This window comes from Opisthocomus hoazin, chromosome 1 (assembly GCF_030867145.1).
Source record: "Opisthocomus hoazin isolate bOpiHoa1 chromosome 1, bOpiHoa1.hap1, whole genome shotgun sequence".
Classification (NCBI taxonomy): Eukaryota; Metazoa; Chordata; class Aves; order Opisthocomiformes; family Opisthocomidae; genus Opisthocomus; species Opisthocomus hoazin.
This window is the reverse complement of record NC_134414.1, coordinates 25841696-25857964: the sequence shown is the minus strand read 5'-3', so window position 1 is coordinate 25857964 and position 16269 is coordinate 25841696. Positions and strand designations below refer to the sequence as shown.

At 37.4% G+C, this 16269-nt stretch overlaps 1 protein-coding gene across 6 annotated transcripts in view; it reads right to left on the bottom strand.

The window, feature by feature from the left end:
- Positions 1-16269, bottom strand: part of CDK8 (cyclin dependent kinase 8) — an 81249-nt gene that overhangs the window by 11114 nt on the left and 53866 nt on the right. For 4 of the 6 annotated variants that reach the window (XM_075419657.1, XM_075419667.1, XM_075419698.1 and 1 more), the window contains exons 5-9: positions 10005-10062; positions 7198-7329; positions 4963-5106; positions 2861-2930; positions 1868-1940 (exon numbers count right to left, since the gene is read on the bottom strand). In XM_075419657.1, coding sequence (XP_075275772.1) covers positions 1868-1940; positions 2861-2930; positions 4963-5106; positions 7198-7329; positions 10005-10062 — 477 coding nt within the window. The remainder of the gene's footprint in view (positions 1-1867; positions 1941-2860; positions 2931-4962; positions 5107-7197; positions 7330-10004; positions 10063-16269) is intronic. The other 2 variants (XM_075419677.1, XM_075419705.1) reach the window with 2 other exon arrangements.

Sequence of the window (16269 nt, the reverse complement as noted above, 5' to 3'; positions counted from 1 at the left end):
CCCTCTCAGCCTTCTCTTCTTCAGGCTGAACAAGCCCAGCTCCCTCAGCCTTTCCTCATAGGACAGATGGCAAGCATCATGTTTGTTCTCAAAGAAGGTGGAGCTGGAAAGGTAAGTACTGATACATGCGTTTGCATAGGTTTGTGGAACACCTGCCTAGAGCAGCAGATGAGACAGATCTGCAGATTCACTCAGTTTCCTTCACTGATGAGTGCAAGGATGAGTTTTTATATCCAAACACCATCCTATGCAAAACATCATATTCAACAGACACTTCATGTTCATTTTTTTTGCTTGCTGAATTACTTCACAATAACGTTTTCAGAAATATTATTTAGGCTTCAATAGGAATATTAGATGTTATCTACTTGTTATATTAAATATATCCTTTTTAAAGTGTGTATTTTTACGCTAAAACATAGAACATTTTGTTAAATACTAAAAATGCATTTACGAAGCCCTGTTATAAATAGCTACATGGTAACTGGATTAATTATGGGCAAAATGGGATGGACTGCTTTGCCTGTGCATAATAGGCACTTCAGTTATTCACATACCAACATAAATTATTTTTGCATTACACACAAATTATACTGACTGCTCAGCAGCTTTCAGTTCTACTTGGATATAAAAATCCATTAAAAATCCAGAATCTCTAACCAGAGAGGACTAGTTTCCTTGCTTATGTAAATAGCTCTAGTGTTTCACCAACTTTTAACCTTAGAAAGCAGAGACACTTCACAGTAGACGATGCATTATGGTACAACTGCCAGGTAACTTCTTGCAATGATTACTTGATTCACCTGATTATATTTTTGTTTGGTTTTAATCTAAAACTTGATTATACATTCTATTTTAGACGGGGTTAAAAAAAACCACGAAAACCTAAAACCGTTGGTTCTGATCATCAGAGAAGGTACAGCTTCCAATGACTTGAACAAAAGCCACATGTCCTCAGACAGCCAGGCCTCTTCACCATCTTGCCCTTTCTCCAATTTATTCCTCTCACGTCCAACATCAAGATCCAAGACCTTCCTGTCTTCTTCCCTCACTCCTGCCACCCAAATAATATATTTATCTTACAGTTCTAGCCTGAAAACATTTAATCTGAGTTGGAAACTTCAAGGTAAAGAATGTCCATTCAGAGAGACTAGATATACTTAAATTCTGTCTTCTCCATATGTGTATATCTATCAAGTTTATTTCAGAGACTTGAATGTTATTTAAACATAGAAGAAATTGTCAAAGATAGTAATTTCTGAAACAATGCAGACACTTCCAGGGCTGAGCAAGTGTCTAATTCTGACTGGAGTCTTCATTAAAAAAAAAAGTTGTATGTTCCAGAGAAGGTCGTTGTTGTAAGAGTATTAGGAAGTTTTCATAAGAAAGCTCCAAAGGAGTAGTGCACCAGGAAGACATACTAAAATTTTCCCAAACTACATGTTCAACTCTCAAGTTAATTTTTCTTTGTTTTAAGTCTAAGATGTACGCTTAATAATGAATATGTAAAAAAACAGGCATTTAGGATTTTTAAAATAAAAAGTATTCAAAGCAACAAAATGGCTAAGAGTTGCAGCCACACTGCAAATAAAATTACAAACTCAACTTTATTTAAAGACTGAAAACTTCTGATGTACTTGACAAACTAATCCAGCATGACTCACAGCATCGTGTTATCAACGTGAGAAGATAAAATGGTTTTGCAATTCTCAGACTGCAGAGTTTCATTCCTAACTTTTTACAATAAAATAAGGTGTGTTTTTTATAAAGTTAGTCACAGTGTACCTGACACCAGCTCAACTCCCACTATGGACAACTAACTTATATGAGGGATTTTACTTTTTTTTTAATGCATGCAAGAACTTACCAAGTGGAATGCCTTACTATCTGGTTTAACTTTATGTTTTTCCATATATTTGATAAGGCTGCAGTTGGTATACCTAGAAAAGGAAAAAAAAAAAGTTACATTTCCACTATGCAAATCACTCATGCTGCAAAGCTTTCTTAGTAGCCGCAAAATACATTAATAAGAATAGTTCAGTCTCCATTGCTAATCCACTAACCAGGGAAAAATCACAACTACCAAAACCAGAGACTTCTTAAAAATCATTCAGACACTACAGAAACTCATCTCTTTCCTTCATCTGCTTGTAAAAACACTACTATATAGTTCCATTCTGTCCATACCTAATGCCAGTAAACGTAGAGATAAATACTAAGCCCATCTTAACACTCTCCTGCAATGTACAGGTTGCTACAAGAACATCCATGAATTCACTTTTTAAAAAAGAAGCTTGGAAATAAGGTTTCAAAATGGTTGCAATAGCACGGCAGATACAAGAACTGTATACAACAGTACAGCCCCAAATCCCTCAGCACGGGAACAAGGCAACAGGGCAGGGTCTTAAGTGCAGGTATTAAGACTCTGGCAACGTGACAACAAAATTGAAAGGTATTCTTTTCTTTAGCCTTCATAAGCTACCCTAGACACCAAACCTGACAATTATACCCACTGTTTGCTGGAAACAGCAAAAGGTTACAAGATCCCTTTTAGGCAGCTATCACAGAAAAATAATTTCCAGTACCACACAGCTGTGACAAACTGTGCTTTGCCACCTTCAGAGCTGGGGGGGGGGGGGGGGGGGGGGGGGGGGGGCCTTACTGGCATCACTGGTTTCACACCTGCCACCTCACCCTTCACAGTCCAGCTACTCTTCTGATTCACACCACCTCAACAGTCCAAGTTCACCATTATGAAAGAACTTCATTTTTCTTCTTTTCACAATCTCAGTCATAACCATTTCCTTGTTCAGCATCCACATAGAAAACAACCTGAGCTACAAGAAATGTAAAGACTTACGTGTTTCTCCGGAAATCTTTCATTAAAGTTGAATGTTCGGGCATCTTTTTTATGTCTTCCCAATCTTTATCTGCAAAATCAATATTTATTAATAATTTTTTTCTTCCCCCCCCCTCCAAGTAAAGCAACAGCTTTCCATGGATCTCCGCAGCCCTGATTTTTTTTTTTAAGTCTGCTTCTCTAACCTTATAGTTACTTGTTTGTTTGTACTCCTCGGCTCATATTCTTTCATCAACTCTTCACAATAAATCTTAGACTACACCTAAGAGGTTCCAGTTGTGTGCTGATTAACTCAAGAACCTTAAAAAACAGCTGCCAGCTACGGTGAAGATCACCACGTGCCCATAAGACAACATAGAAGAAAAACATGTCAACCATTGTGCTTGCACCCTTCAGGACTGTTATTTAATTTATTGAGGCACAGTCGTGATCTCAGGACAGGAGTACACAAGACTCCCGCAAAAGCTGTCTCCTTCGAAGGGATCTTTCCACGTCTGTAGTTACAGGAAAATGCCCAGGGGTACTGTGTAAATCTGTGCTGTCACAACCTAAAAGAAATACTGTTAGCTAACAAAAGGTTACAAGAAAGTAACATTTGCACACTCCAATTAAAGAATGTTTCACCTCAACTTCTCTTTGTAGACAAAACCTGAAATGGATTTCAAGGTAAAACAAAAAACTCGCTACCAGAATCTAGCCTCAAACATGTTACGCTCCGTAACTCCTGAAAGGGCTCTGTGCGCAAGCAGTTTGGTTCAAGTCAAATCTTTACTGAGTCTTACCACAACAGCAGAACACTGGGAGCTTAAAAATACTAAGTGAATAAATAAATCACATTAATTATTTATTATTTAAATAAAATATTCTTCCTTTTCCCTATCACTATCCCAAAGACACATGAAACTTTGTCAAATATGGTGTCAATTAAAAAGTAAAAAGTTTTCTGCGATTCAACGAAAAACACTATTTCTTGGTAAAGAATCAAAAGACCTTCAGAAATGAAATGCAGACAATTAGACAGGATTGTTTAAACCAAACAGAAAACAATGAGAGTATCACCCATTTACGTAAGCTACACAAAGACAATGTAAAACCCAAATGAAATAAGAAAAGCATCAGAAAAGGGTAAAATTCGAGGCTAAAAGCAGAAAAGGACAGTACTGCTGAAAGAAGCAAAAGTAATGGGGATTTTCAAGAAAATAAAAGTACTTAATATGCAAAGGCAACACTTTCAGGAATCTCATACAGCAGTATAGAAGCAATGCAGTACATACAGGACAAAAAAGAGTCAAAGGGAAAAATAACAGCGAATTTAATACCAAAAATTTAGAACCACACAAACAAAGACCATTAAATTCATGTGATAGGAAGAAGAAACTCCACCAGAACAGTAAAGAAAACGATTAATAGTGAATGGACAACAGCAGGGAACACAAGCAGTGAGAAGATGACCAAAAAGCAAAAATAAGGCCCCTGTTATTCTGACATCTGCGATCATGTGAACACTAGAAGACAAAGCACTAACTGAAAAGATGCAAGACAGCCTGTAGAAAAACACAGTATGACCAGCACTGAGGGGAAAATGCAACAAGCGATATCCACATTGTAATTTCTTTTGGTTCATGCAACCAGTTCTTTATTCCAGTTTGGAATAAAGAAATTTGCTCCACGTCACAAGCTTTCTACCAAGTGGGAAAAAAATTAAATACCCTGCCCTACTTCCCAATGCTACATTTAATTTAGCATGAGTTAAAAGTCTACATAATCTTCACTAAATGTATAGATTTTTCGCTCATTTCATACAATCATTAGTCACTTTCCAAATCTACAATCAGAACTGTATTCCTTCTGATTTTTAACCATCCACTATTAAATATGACCTTTTAAAAATATAAAACATTGGTACATGTATACATAAAGATAACCCTACCATTAATAATAAGAAAAATATCTAATATGACCATTAAATTCTAGATTTGTAACTCACGAAATAAAGATGGTGTTTGAACAGCTTTGCTGATCAGCTGCCACCTTCGTATGCAAAGAAAGCAATATAGGTATCTTTCTTTGAACAGCAGTGATAAAAAAAATACAGTATGTACCTGCAGGAAATCCCATTACATTGAATATTCTGTCCAGCTGGTCATGGTGATAAGGATTACTAGTTTTGATATCTTCTTGTCGACAATGGAATATTGGCTCTGATGTTAGCAGCTCTGCAAATATACACCCTATGGCCCAAATATCTTTAAAAAAGGAGAACAGAAATTAAAAAAAATCAAATTAATCTTTCCAAGAGCATCTTGGCAAGGTAAAGTGTTAGTTTTTAGCTTATCAGAGATAGGGTCCCTGCATGGTAAACATCAAGTTTCTATCGCAGAAGTGCAACACTTCCTTGACTTTTCCTTTTAGGTATGGATAGAGGTACACAATTCAGCAGCTGAGGCAGTATCATACAAGTTTATGTGGGGTTTTTAAAGTGTAGTTTCCATTTACTGCTGTAAAAAGTTAATTTGATTAAGAAAAAAAAAAAAAAAGGAAACTATTTGGGTAACTGTCCGTGCATAAAATACAAATGAAGAAAAGCCAACCAACACCTTGCCCATTCACTGCCATACTGTCCCTCCCAAGTCATGTGCCCTCTCTGATCAGCCACTGGCTTTAATAAGTATGAAATGACCCAAAAAATACAAGTTGAAAAGCAGTGATATTGGAATAAGCCAAATGCTATCTATAAAACCTTTTGAAGAGAGTAACAAGAAAATCACTCCATGCCCATGTACCTCATCTCTTTTTTTGATAGCATTTATTTAACAAAAAAACAGAAAAGGTTTTGAGGGTTTAACTGTTGTGTCCCAACCTGCAAAATCAGATAGCTTGAATTTTGCTAATTGTTTCCCCCGTTTTTTCTAGTATATACAAAAGCAATTTTTCATTTACATAAAGTAATGTTACATTGAACCTTGAATGAATAAGAAAAGGTCACGAACAAGGACAAAAGCAAATGATGCAGAGCGCATAACCCCATTACTTAGTGTTTCTATACAGTCAGTTTTTATCTATGCTGAAGAAAAAAAATGTACTAAAGGCTCTGACCATCCATGCAGTTTGACATGCTGCAAGCAGAAGAAAATGCCAGTAAAGTGAAGGAAAACATGCAAATACAACAAAAAAAGCAATTTAAAGGAACATATAAAGAAATGTATTTAATTTCTAAAAGAAATACAGTATTAACAGAAAGGTAAATGAAAATACATTGAAGTCATACATGTTAGAATTTCTGACAAAAACATTTGACACGATCTTAAAAAAATAATGGCGAAGGTCTGAGGAAAGAATTTCAGGTTACAGAAACAACAATCTGTACACCAACACACAACCTCCACGTTCGTGCAAAGTCAGTGGAGCGTTGTAGGCGAAATTATTTCCTCAAAAATAATTGCCAGGTTTTAAAACATCTTTTAAACCAGCCAACAAGAGAAAAAACTTCCAGTCCTCTTTCCTACAGTCTCTCACCCTTCCATGGCAAAGCTGTTCACATCCACTAGCCTGCTACTGGGCTACTCCTGCCCTGCATCCACAGCTCACAACGGCTCCTGCCGTCAGTCTCTTACCCCCAAGCTGGCAAGAGTAGAGACAGCAGAGCGAAGTCAACCACGCCACGCCAAAGCTGTTAAATTCATACTTGTTGGTCTGAATTTAAGTGGTGAGGAGGATCCAGCATCAAGCTGATGTAACTAATGCCATCCTCACAGCATCTGCATTCTGCGAGGGTTCGGTTTTTCTGGATATGCCTGATGCAGCAGCACAGCTTAGCCTGTTGCGTGACACCTATCACATCTGACTACTTCAAGCAACTCCTGTTCACACTTGTGCTTTGAAAAAGACACAGAGAGGTTACAATGCAGCTTATTTTCACAGTTCAGTTTCAGTGCAGCCAATATATTCTCCTTATTTCATTTATTTCACTAGGCTAAAACCTCTAATAACATTAACGTACTGTGCCTCATCATAATCATCATCCAAATTCTACTAATGAAGATGCATCCATATTTTGTAGGATCTCTACCAGCATTTATGAAAATCTTGTGTGAAAGCTACATGAAGTTATGTTGCTTCAAAGGGTATTTGGAGCCAAAATCCAGAAATATTTCATTCCTATATCTAGCCAGAGGTCACAGTAAACTAAATAATTTGTCCAAGTTTAGTATTTCTTCAAGAATCAGCAACGTACCATTAACTCAGCTACTGTCCTTTGTACTATTCATCAACGCTTCAATATTTGGGTACACTTTGCATAAAGAACAGAATAGTAAGTTTTTATCCAATTTACTTACCAATAGCTTTGGTATAATGCCTTGCTCCAAGAAGCAACTCTGGAGCTCGATACCAGAACGTTACAACTACTGGATCCAAGTCTGCTAAAGGCTTCAGAGGTGAATTAAATAATCGGGCAAAGCCCATGTCAGCTGCAAAATTCAGAGAGACATGCTTTAAAATTTTAGGAAAACTACCAGTTATATTTTTTTCAATTAACTGATTGAGTCTACTTGTTAGTGCTACCATCACTGTGCTAAATCAAACACAAACGCAGCCTGTAGCAGATAGGAACTCTGTGAGTAGATTTTCTTAAAGCTTTTGTAGAAGTTACTGGATGTCATCACCTACAAAGTATATCATTATAAATCATTACTAACATAAGCCATTTAGAACAAAGAATTAACCATTGTTCTGAAAAAGCGCATCAACTCACTTGTCTCAGGACACTGGTAAATCCCAACTCATTTTACCTGATATTCTCTGGTAAAATAGTCCGTTATTACAGGATTGTCTTTTGAGAAATAGCATTTTAAGTGTGAGCAAAACGCAAGTTCTGCAAAGGTTAGAATGATTTATAATACATACATGCACATCACAAAAGCTCCCTCCTCGTGAAGTTAGCTGTAGCAAGATTGCCTTCGCACAAATACTGCTAAGCCTACAGCATCTGCCCCCCTGCTAATTTTTTGTCAAGATGTATTTCCAGTATCAAGACACCAGTATTAATACCATTTAGGCTATGATTTTAAAATTCTGTTTGGAGGCATTCTATCACTAAAAATCGCTTTCCCAACCCACCACTCCCCAAAGCCCACGAAAGAGGGAATCTGTGGTACAGGGCTATACACATGCTGAGAAAGACTCGAATGAAATGAGATGAGCAGCCATTCTGAGGAAAAAGGACCTATATGCTACAGCTCAATGGTTGAGGGAAAGCTGCAGTGTAAATATGGGTCTCCAACTGGACTACACAATCCTTCATTTTTTTTTATATCCATTCCTATTTATGATTGTTTTAATGCATTTAAAAAGAGAAACATTTTACACTTTCTACATTAAAATATCAATTACTCAAGATATGATCAAGTCACTAGTAACTATGAAAAATAAGGAAAATTGTTGGCAGAAAGTGAATTTATGACTCAAAACGACACAAAAAGCCTACAAAAATTATTTTAAGTTAAATACCAGTTATGTATTTTTTAGAAAAATTATTTACACTGGAAAAGTGGAAGCCCTTGGTATGGGTATAACTTCTGCATTCTTTTCCTGCTGTGGTAATATCTTAAGAAAATAAGAAAAAAAAATATATCTACATTTTGATAGCACACTTAGAAACCCAGGGTCCGTTCCCGCCCCTCTCCCTTCCCCACTGGGAATGGATGGCTCAGAGGACTGGTGGTCCGATACAGAATCTTTCACCTGTCCATTAACAGAGTCTGACTGAATTTAGTTGTGCTCTAAGTTATTCCCAAATTAATTCAAAACTATCAATTAAGAAATAAATGGGTGGTCTATGTGCCATTACTAGCAAATAGTTGTGTACAGCCAACATCACCACCATGGTTGAAAGTGAACGTGCCCAGAGGACGACCTACGTTCTCAATTTTGGAAGTAACCGCTCCGTGAAGAGTAAGGTAACAGGCAGAAATTTACCCTTCCGCTGCCCGTGCTGTAGTAGTTCTGTACGGAGACCACCTCTGCCTCTACCTGTCAAACCTTAAACCTCGGAAGGGCGTTAAAACTTTCAGGGTAGGATCTGCAGAAGCGTTCAGCCCTGGCCCATCCGCTCCTTGGATTTCAGAGGGCAAGGGAAGGACTAGAGCAGCACCGAACGCTCCAAGAAAACCCTACCCCAAATCATTATACTGGTGATTAACAATATAGTTCAGATAAACAAAACAGTAAGAGACCAGAGCAACAATGCAGAAGAATAATCTCCTAAAGAAAGCCAGAGGGAAGCGAAAAAGATGAACTAGCTTTAAAAAAACCCTTCCAGACAGGGCTGCATTACCATAACAAATGTAAGTAGGCTGTGCATTAGCAGTTTGCTATCAAGGCACTGCCATGCTAATGCACAGCACAGTATAGCTTATTACTGTTAGACTACAGTTATTTTTTATTTATTTATTTAATTTAAAACAAGTGAAATTCTACAAATTATCCTCTCACTGTGAACAGTAACACCCACCAGAAAAATGTTACAACAGTGGGGAAAGTGTTGGGTCCTTCCTATCCTGGTACACCCCAGTTTGAGCGTTTAGCAGTAGTTCTCACTAAGCATTTTGGCTGGATTACTGTGTTTTCTGGACTTTAAGATCCCTTGTGCTTATCTCCAAGGGACCTGTCTACTCTCTCAAGAACGTTCTGTAGGCTAAATGCCACCTTTGATTCCATTATGAAATTTAAGGTTTGTAGTAATGAGCAGTTCCCTATTTAGGTTTTATAAGCAGCAGCAAGATAATGTCATGGCATTGCAGAGGTAAATGGAGGAAATTTTAAAATCCCATTTCTTTCTCCTCCTTTCCCCTAGCTAGCTATCATCTTTATCCCCATATCAAAATCCCCCATCCCACACAAACACCCACTTAAACAAAATATAATGACATTTTCCACTTTTCATTGATGAGGCTACAACATTTCATTGTCAGAACTGGTGCATGGGGCTAATCTCAAGAAGCCAGTCACGCGGAAAACAGCATTTAAGCAATGTGCCCAGGCACATACTACTATTACAGTGACTACTTTAGGTGGTACAACTGCACACCTTCAGAACATTCTAACTTAAATGCTACACTGGGACTTATCAAAGATATAAACATACCAATTTTTACTCTTCCTCGCTCAGGACCTTCACCCATAACTAAAATATTAGCAGGTTTCTGTGGAAAAAAAAATAAATATACAATACATATACCACGATAAACCTAAACAATAGTCTCTGAAAAGTTAGTTAAGCTTTGTTGTTATAGAAATGACAAGTTTCTCTGTCATGGCAAAGTTGTGCAAGGACCCAGACACAGGCTCTCGCTGACTACATCTTCCTCACATTCCTTTTCAGCGCTGCTGTGCTCCAGCACCGCGGTCCCTAACTGACACTCTGGTGTCTGTCCTCAACCCGAAGCAGCTGGCAGTCGCCGAGCTGCCAAGATCTCTACCCAGAATCGCCCTAGATGCTTTTGGCAGGAGGCAGTGCCGTTGCTGCCCACCACCCTGCACCCCCCAGCACAGGGGCCGCAGCCAGCTCTACAACATGTTTTGCCCAGGGTCATTAGGCACATTTACAGACACCTTTTACAGAAAAAAAAAATACCTGTGTGAGATACAGATTAAACATCACCGTATGACTTTACATTAGGAGAGAAAACTCATCTAAATTACTCCTACTTACAAGTGTATACCAATTCAGACAGCTGTTAAACTGGAAAGCATTGCCTTTGCGTTACATTTCTCTCCGTCTTTCCTTTCTTCTACCAGGGAGGCAAGTTAAAGAATTGAGCTAGAGTTCAGCTGGTTAGAAACACAACCACTCACTTCTTAATCCTATATTTTCTGCAGTCTTATTTCTCCTAATCCAGCCTCGGCATCTGCAGTCAGAAGATTCCTCAAACACTAACGCTGTTTATACAAATCAAATCTGCAGTGCTTATTTTGAGGTAAAAGTCAGGAAACTCACAACTAAAGCTGAAAATGTATGCTAGACTTGTTTTGAAATGGAGTGATTTAGACACCAAGTCATACTACAAACCCTCAACAAAACAGGGGCTCCTATTCAGTTGCGAAGTCTAAGAATTATAATAAGGCTGAGTTACAGCTCTTGCTTTGCTTTCCCAGTTTAAATTGATCTGCAGAAAAAAGTACCCCAGCAAGATAGTTTAGGCTACCTAAAAGTTAATATAATAAACCCTAATATCTTAGTATTCTATGAAACTCTCAAGTCTTCCTCAATCCATCAGGCTCCAGTGTAAACACATTCAAAGAGACAAAAGACCACAATTTGATATTCATCTAGAAGTAATTCATATTGTGTAAAACAAAGTGCAAAAAATTAATAACCCAGCAAAAAAAAAATTCCTTGAGAAACTTAATTACCACTGCTTAATAAAAGGCTCCGACATGGATTTCTGAAACTGTGCAATCCACATACAAAGTATGTAAAAGGAACGTGAGGCGTTGCATCTCTTCAAAGGCAGAAGAAAACGTTATAGCTCGATCGTGATCAAAAGCTAGGATAGATCCCACTGTATTTCCAACAGCCACAAAAACAGATTGTACTTGTGCTGCATTAGCTCAGTGACATGTAGAACTTGCGTCCCACACCACCACCGCTCCTTTTTGTGTTTGTTTTTTTTCTTAATAAAGGAATACACTTCAGGTAAGTATTGCTTCAACCTGAGAAAAATTCAGTATCTGGGCACATGGCTCGCAAAGCATTCAATTTTGATTGTTTCTAGAAAAGTCTTAGAAATAAGTAAGCAGCATAAATCTTCAAATTAAGAGTTAATGTTGAAGTTCAAAGCAATTCAAACTGCTAGGTAGGAAAACACATCGTTTCACCACATAAACCATTCTATTGCTATGCTGTGAGTCAAAGAGAAAATAAGCTTAAAATCTGGGATGCTAATAAGCTACATGCCTAATCACTGTTTTTTCTGTAGTTAATGATACATCACACAGGCACTGAAATTTTTCAGATAAATGAAACATTGACCTAAAATATAATCCCCCCCCCATTTTCACATTTTCACCAGTAGATAATACTCTACAAAAATGCTTGTAACACACTCATGACATTTTTACCTTAAAATATTTTAGTATTTGGATGTTGATATGGACAAAGAGCCATATTCACACAAAGACTCCATTATGCCAGATGATTAACCAGCACAGCAATGGGTAACAATTCCTGCCCCAAAGATCTTCTACCTTAAGTTCAAGGTAGGTATAGATGAGAAGAGAAAGCACAAAGAAACGAGACAGTACTGGCTAGCAAAGTAAGTAGCAACAGCTTGATTCACACTCCGATTTTATTCCTCTCAGGATTTACAGAAAATGTTTAAGAATACAGACAATTTAGCAATCTGTGTGGAGTATTCTAAAGCTGCAAAATAAAAAGGCCTCAGTCGATCTGGAATAACCATTCACCTCTTTCTAGAGTCACGGCTTTAAACTGAAACAGCTCTGTTTGACACAGAAGATCCTTGCTACGGACAATGACATTTCTAAAGTCACATCACTGTAAAGAGATACAACATCACAATTACAGATTAAAAAAATTTAAAATCAAAGGTCCTGTTCTGAAGGTTCCTGTTCCTAAAATCATAGCATTAGTAACCTGGAACAACATTGTTAGTTGAAGGTATTTTCCAAACAAGACCATTAGTCAGTATTTAAATTCAATAGGGGGATATCTACTAGAACGAAGTAGAGGGACAGTACTGGTGTTCCTCAAACATCAGCATTTTGAGGACTCCCTGAAAAACATTCAAGTCCAGCAACGAAAGTGGCTCAGGGATTCTTGTTGTATATCTGACTCAAGTCCATCGTCTGGAGAAAAAAAAAACCTCCCCAGATTTGTCTCTTTGGCCAACTTACTACACATTAGAAGTTTATTTGCAAAGAAAATTAAGTACTCATTAGAAACAGAAGGGAGAAATCTGGACAAACTTCAGTTCAATATGTTAATTTTCAGTTTAATTTTATAATCCAGAGAAAATTGAATTTTAAAGTGCTTATTCAAATCACTTGGGATGAGCAAGTACAGAAAAATCTTTCAACAATTTTTATACTGTGTTCTGAAAACATGCTACTTTTTAAAGTTGATCATTTGTAGTTATAAAAAATGATAACTGTTTTAAAGTCACTCATTTTTGTTCTTAGAGGCATACTTCCTTTTGCCTTCAAGTAAAATAATTTGCTCATGCCAGACAAGTGCAAATGAGAAAGCTGTTACAATCCTCAACAGCGTGTGAAGAGCCATGCAGCCATGTACAGCTGAGTACTTCAGAGACCAACAAAACAACTGTCTGACAACCCCACAGAAGGACATTTAAGAAAAATCACCCTTTCCCCCATGACAGCTCACCTCAGCAGCAGGGGAATAATTCATTCTCATGGAAGAATGGCCTAGTGACCATGGCACAGCACGAATCTTATCTTGTCCTAGATCTAGCTTTGTAGGACTCCTTGTGTGATTTCCAGACAAATCCTAATCTTGTGCATTTAATCACTACTACTACTGAAGAGAGAACAAAGATCGTCACTGAGATGTTTTTAGATACTTCTAATTTAATCCTTAGCTGCAAAGTGCAAACGGATATCCTAAGCAGGAGGCTAATTTCAAATACAGGAGCTAAAAGAACAGAGGCTATATAGACAGGTTCATAGATCTACGGAGAACTTCAGGCACTCACCTTCTTCCACCTGCCTGACCTGACAAATGATGCCACTCTCTCTTCTCCCTGATCCTAATGTCTCTGATGATGAAGGCTGCACAATTCCCAGGCAACCTTTTCTTTTTCAGTCTTCTCTGTTACAGGGTTTTTCCCTTCCTTCTAACACAACAAATGAGGTTACTCCTATTGCTTCTTCTCTTCTACATCAGCAGAAAGAGCAGACAACCACTCCCTCACTGCAAGGACTTCTTACATTTCTGAAGATCTACATCTCTTCAGTCATATCACCTAGATTAAAAGAACTCTCTTCTGCTCAGTGTTTCCTAGTGGGTTATGTTTTCTAGATGTACGATCATTCTTGTTGCTTCCCTCTAGCTGTTATGCCTTGGGCCACCAATTTGTTTGAACTCAGGTGCTCCAAACTACACACTGCTCCTGCCAAGGCTTCACTAAGTCTAAATGCAGCACAGCGATTGTTCTACCTGCCTTGCACAGCATCTTCCACTTTATACAATCCCAGTATGGTATCTGGTTTTGCTTCACTGTCTAAGGGTATTGATCCATGTTGAGGTTACGAGCCATGCATTTTCTTCACAACTCTTCTGCAGGACTGCTACTTTTTTTTTTTCCTTTTTTAAATCATTGTTCCATTTAAACAAGCATTGCAGTCACATACTGCTTCTAAACAGACACTGAAAATGCCTGTGTTCATTCAGAAGGGAAACTCAGACTTTAGAACTTATTTGGTTTTCTATTTAGAAGATAAAAATGCAAATAACATGAAAATTATACCAATCTATGTCTTGATGAGATGCGACCATATCAAAACCAGACAGCATTCCTATTGCTCACATCCAGTTATTCATAGGAGCAGGAGATGATTGTTTATTCTATGCCCGCATACTAGAAGTTTCGGAATTACAGGGCATTTTCTTGTACTCCAGGAAAGGTATTCTACTGTTGGGTCCTCCTTCCACTAATTTTACTCAAAGTAGCATGGAAAAAATCCAGCATTTTTGGACAGCTTAACCACTGTGACCTTTGACACTTACTACTTTCAGCATCAAACTAGGCCTGTAAGAACTATTACTCCACATATTTTTTGCTACTAGGCTGTTTCTGAATTTGTTAGTTTTCAAAGGTTCATTTTAAACATACCTCTCAATCAGTAACCAAAATTCCTTTGAATTATCTATAGTATTACAATTTACATGCTCCCTACCCCCTCCCCCCAACTGTTCACAGTAGTCCCATGTATATTTACAAACAGACTCACCCTCTTTACACCCCTATTTTAATGTACCTTTTAATAAGATTTTAGTATCATCCTACCTAATTTTCTTTTGGACAACTCTACACTTGAAAGTCTGGCTACTAAAACTTTACTCAGTAGAGACCTCACAGTGATGGGGTGAGTCACACTAGTGACTTCTGGTAACCACTAAAGTTTGTGCATCGTTAATGGCTGTGCCACCAGTTCTGAGAACTGACCATCCCACCCATCCCTACCTGTGATAAGTCAAGATAATTGAAAAAAGTGTAACACCGGTTCTCATTTTTATAAGCAGTTTAACTTAAAAAGAACAGTACCACACAAAAGTGACTTTATCCCTAAATTATTTTCCTTTTGCAATCATGGCCTCAACAATGAGGGTATTAAGATTCAGAATGAGTGACTTGAAAATATTTTAGACTTCAAAGTACTGTATTATATTGAACAACACAGGAACAGATTCAAATACACAACCCCACAATCATACAAAAAAAAAATCAACTTCAGCTGTATGTGAGCAAGTGCCTGGGAAGCACGAAACACAAATAAGTTGAAAGTATCTTGCTGTGAAGTTTGCAATTCAATGGTGTAAAAAAAAAAAATGAAAAAGGTTTTGAAATAAAACTGCAAGGACTTTCTAAGTTGTAGTCTACTTGAAAGAGTGCTTTTGTGACACAGGGGTAGAAATCTAAAATATTGATGTGGTTTATCACTTCCCAGCTAGGTTCCGTGACAAGTAAAACTGAGCAGCAAAAACCTACTAGCCTTCAGCCAGCCCTGCAAAATTCACATCCCATCTCAGGGTCTGGGACCCACAAAACATTCATGCATTTCAGGTAGATTTGTCTGCAAAACCCTGTTAATCTTCAGGTAATCACAACAGACACCAAAACATTTCCTTATTATCAAGGTGGGAAGATCCCCTATTGTATTCTTAGGGACTGGAACGGATTTTTTTTTTAACATATTATGATTAAAGAAAAAAATTCTATTCTCTTTCCACTTTAAACAAAACTGACTACTTCAATGCTAAATAGTACTCTAGCACAATGAAAGTGTCAATAAAACCATATTCAAATGATAGTATCAGCACTGTTCTGCAGTTAATTTATTTCATTGAATTCAAAGACGTGCATTCACAATTAAAATGTTTCTTTTCAGTCACATCTATTAACTGATTTGGGGCTTTAAAATAAATTAGCATCAAAAGGCCACCACAAACACTGGTGAAAACAATGACTTCACAGAAATCAACACATATTGAATCTAAACATTCAAGTTTGATTTTTTTAATTAAAAAAGACATAAATTGTGAAAAGCACTGGAATTTTTTTCATAAATCGATTTTAATTCAATATTTCCTGTTAATTATCTTCTTATAAAGACCATCTCAGAGCTGTTTAAAAAAATCAAGCATCTAA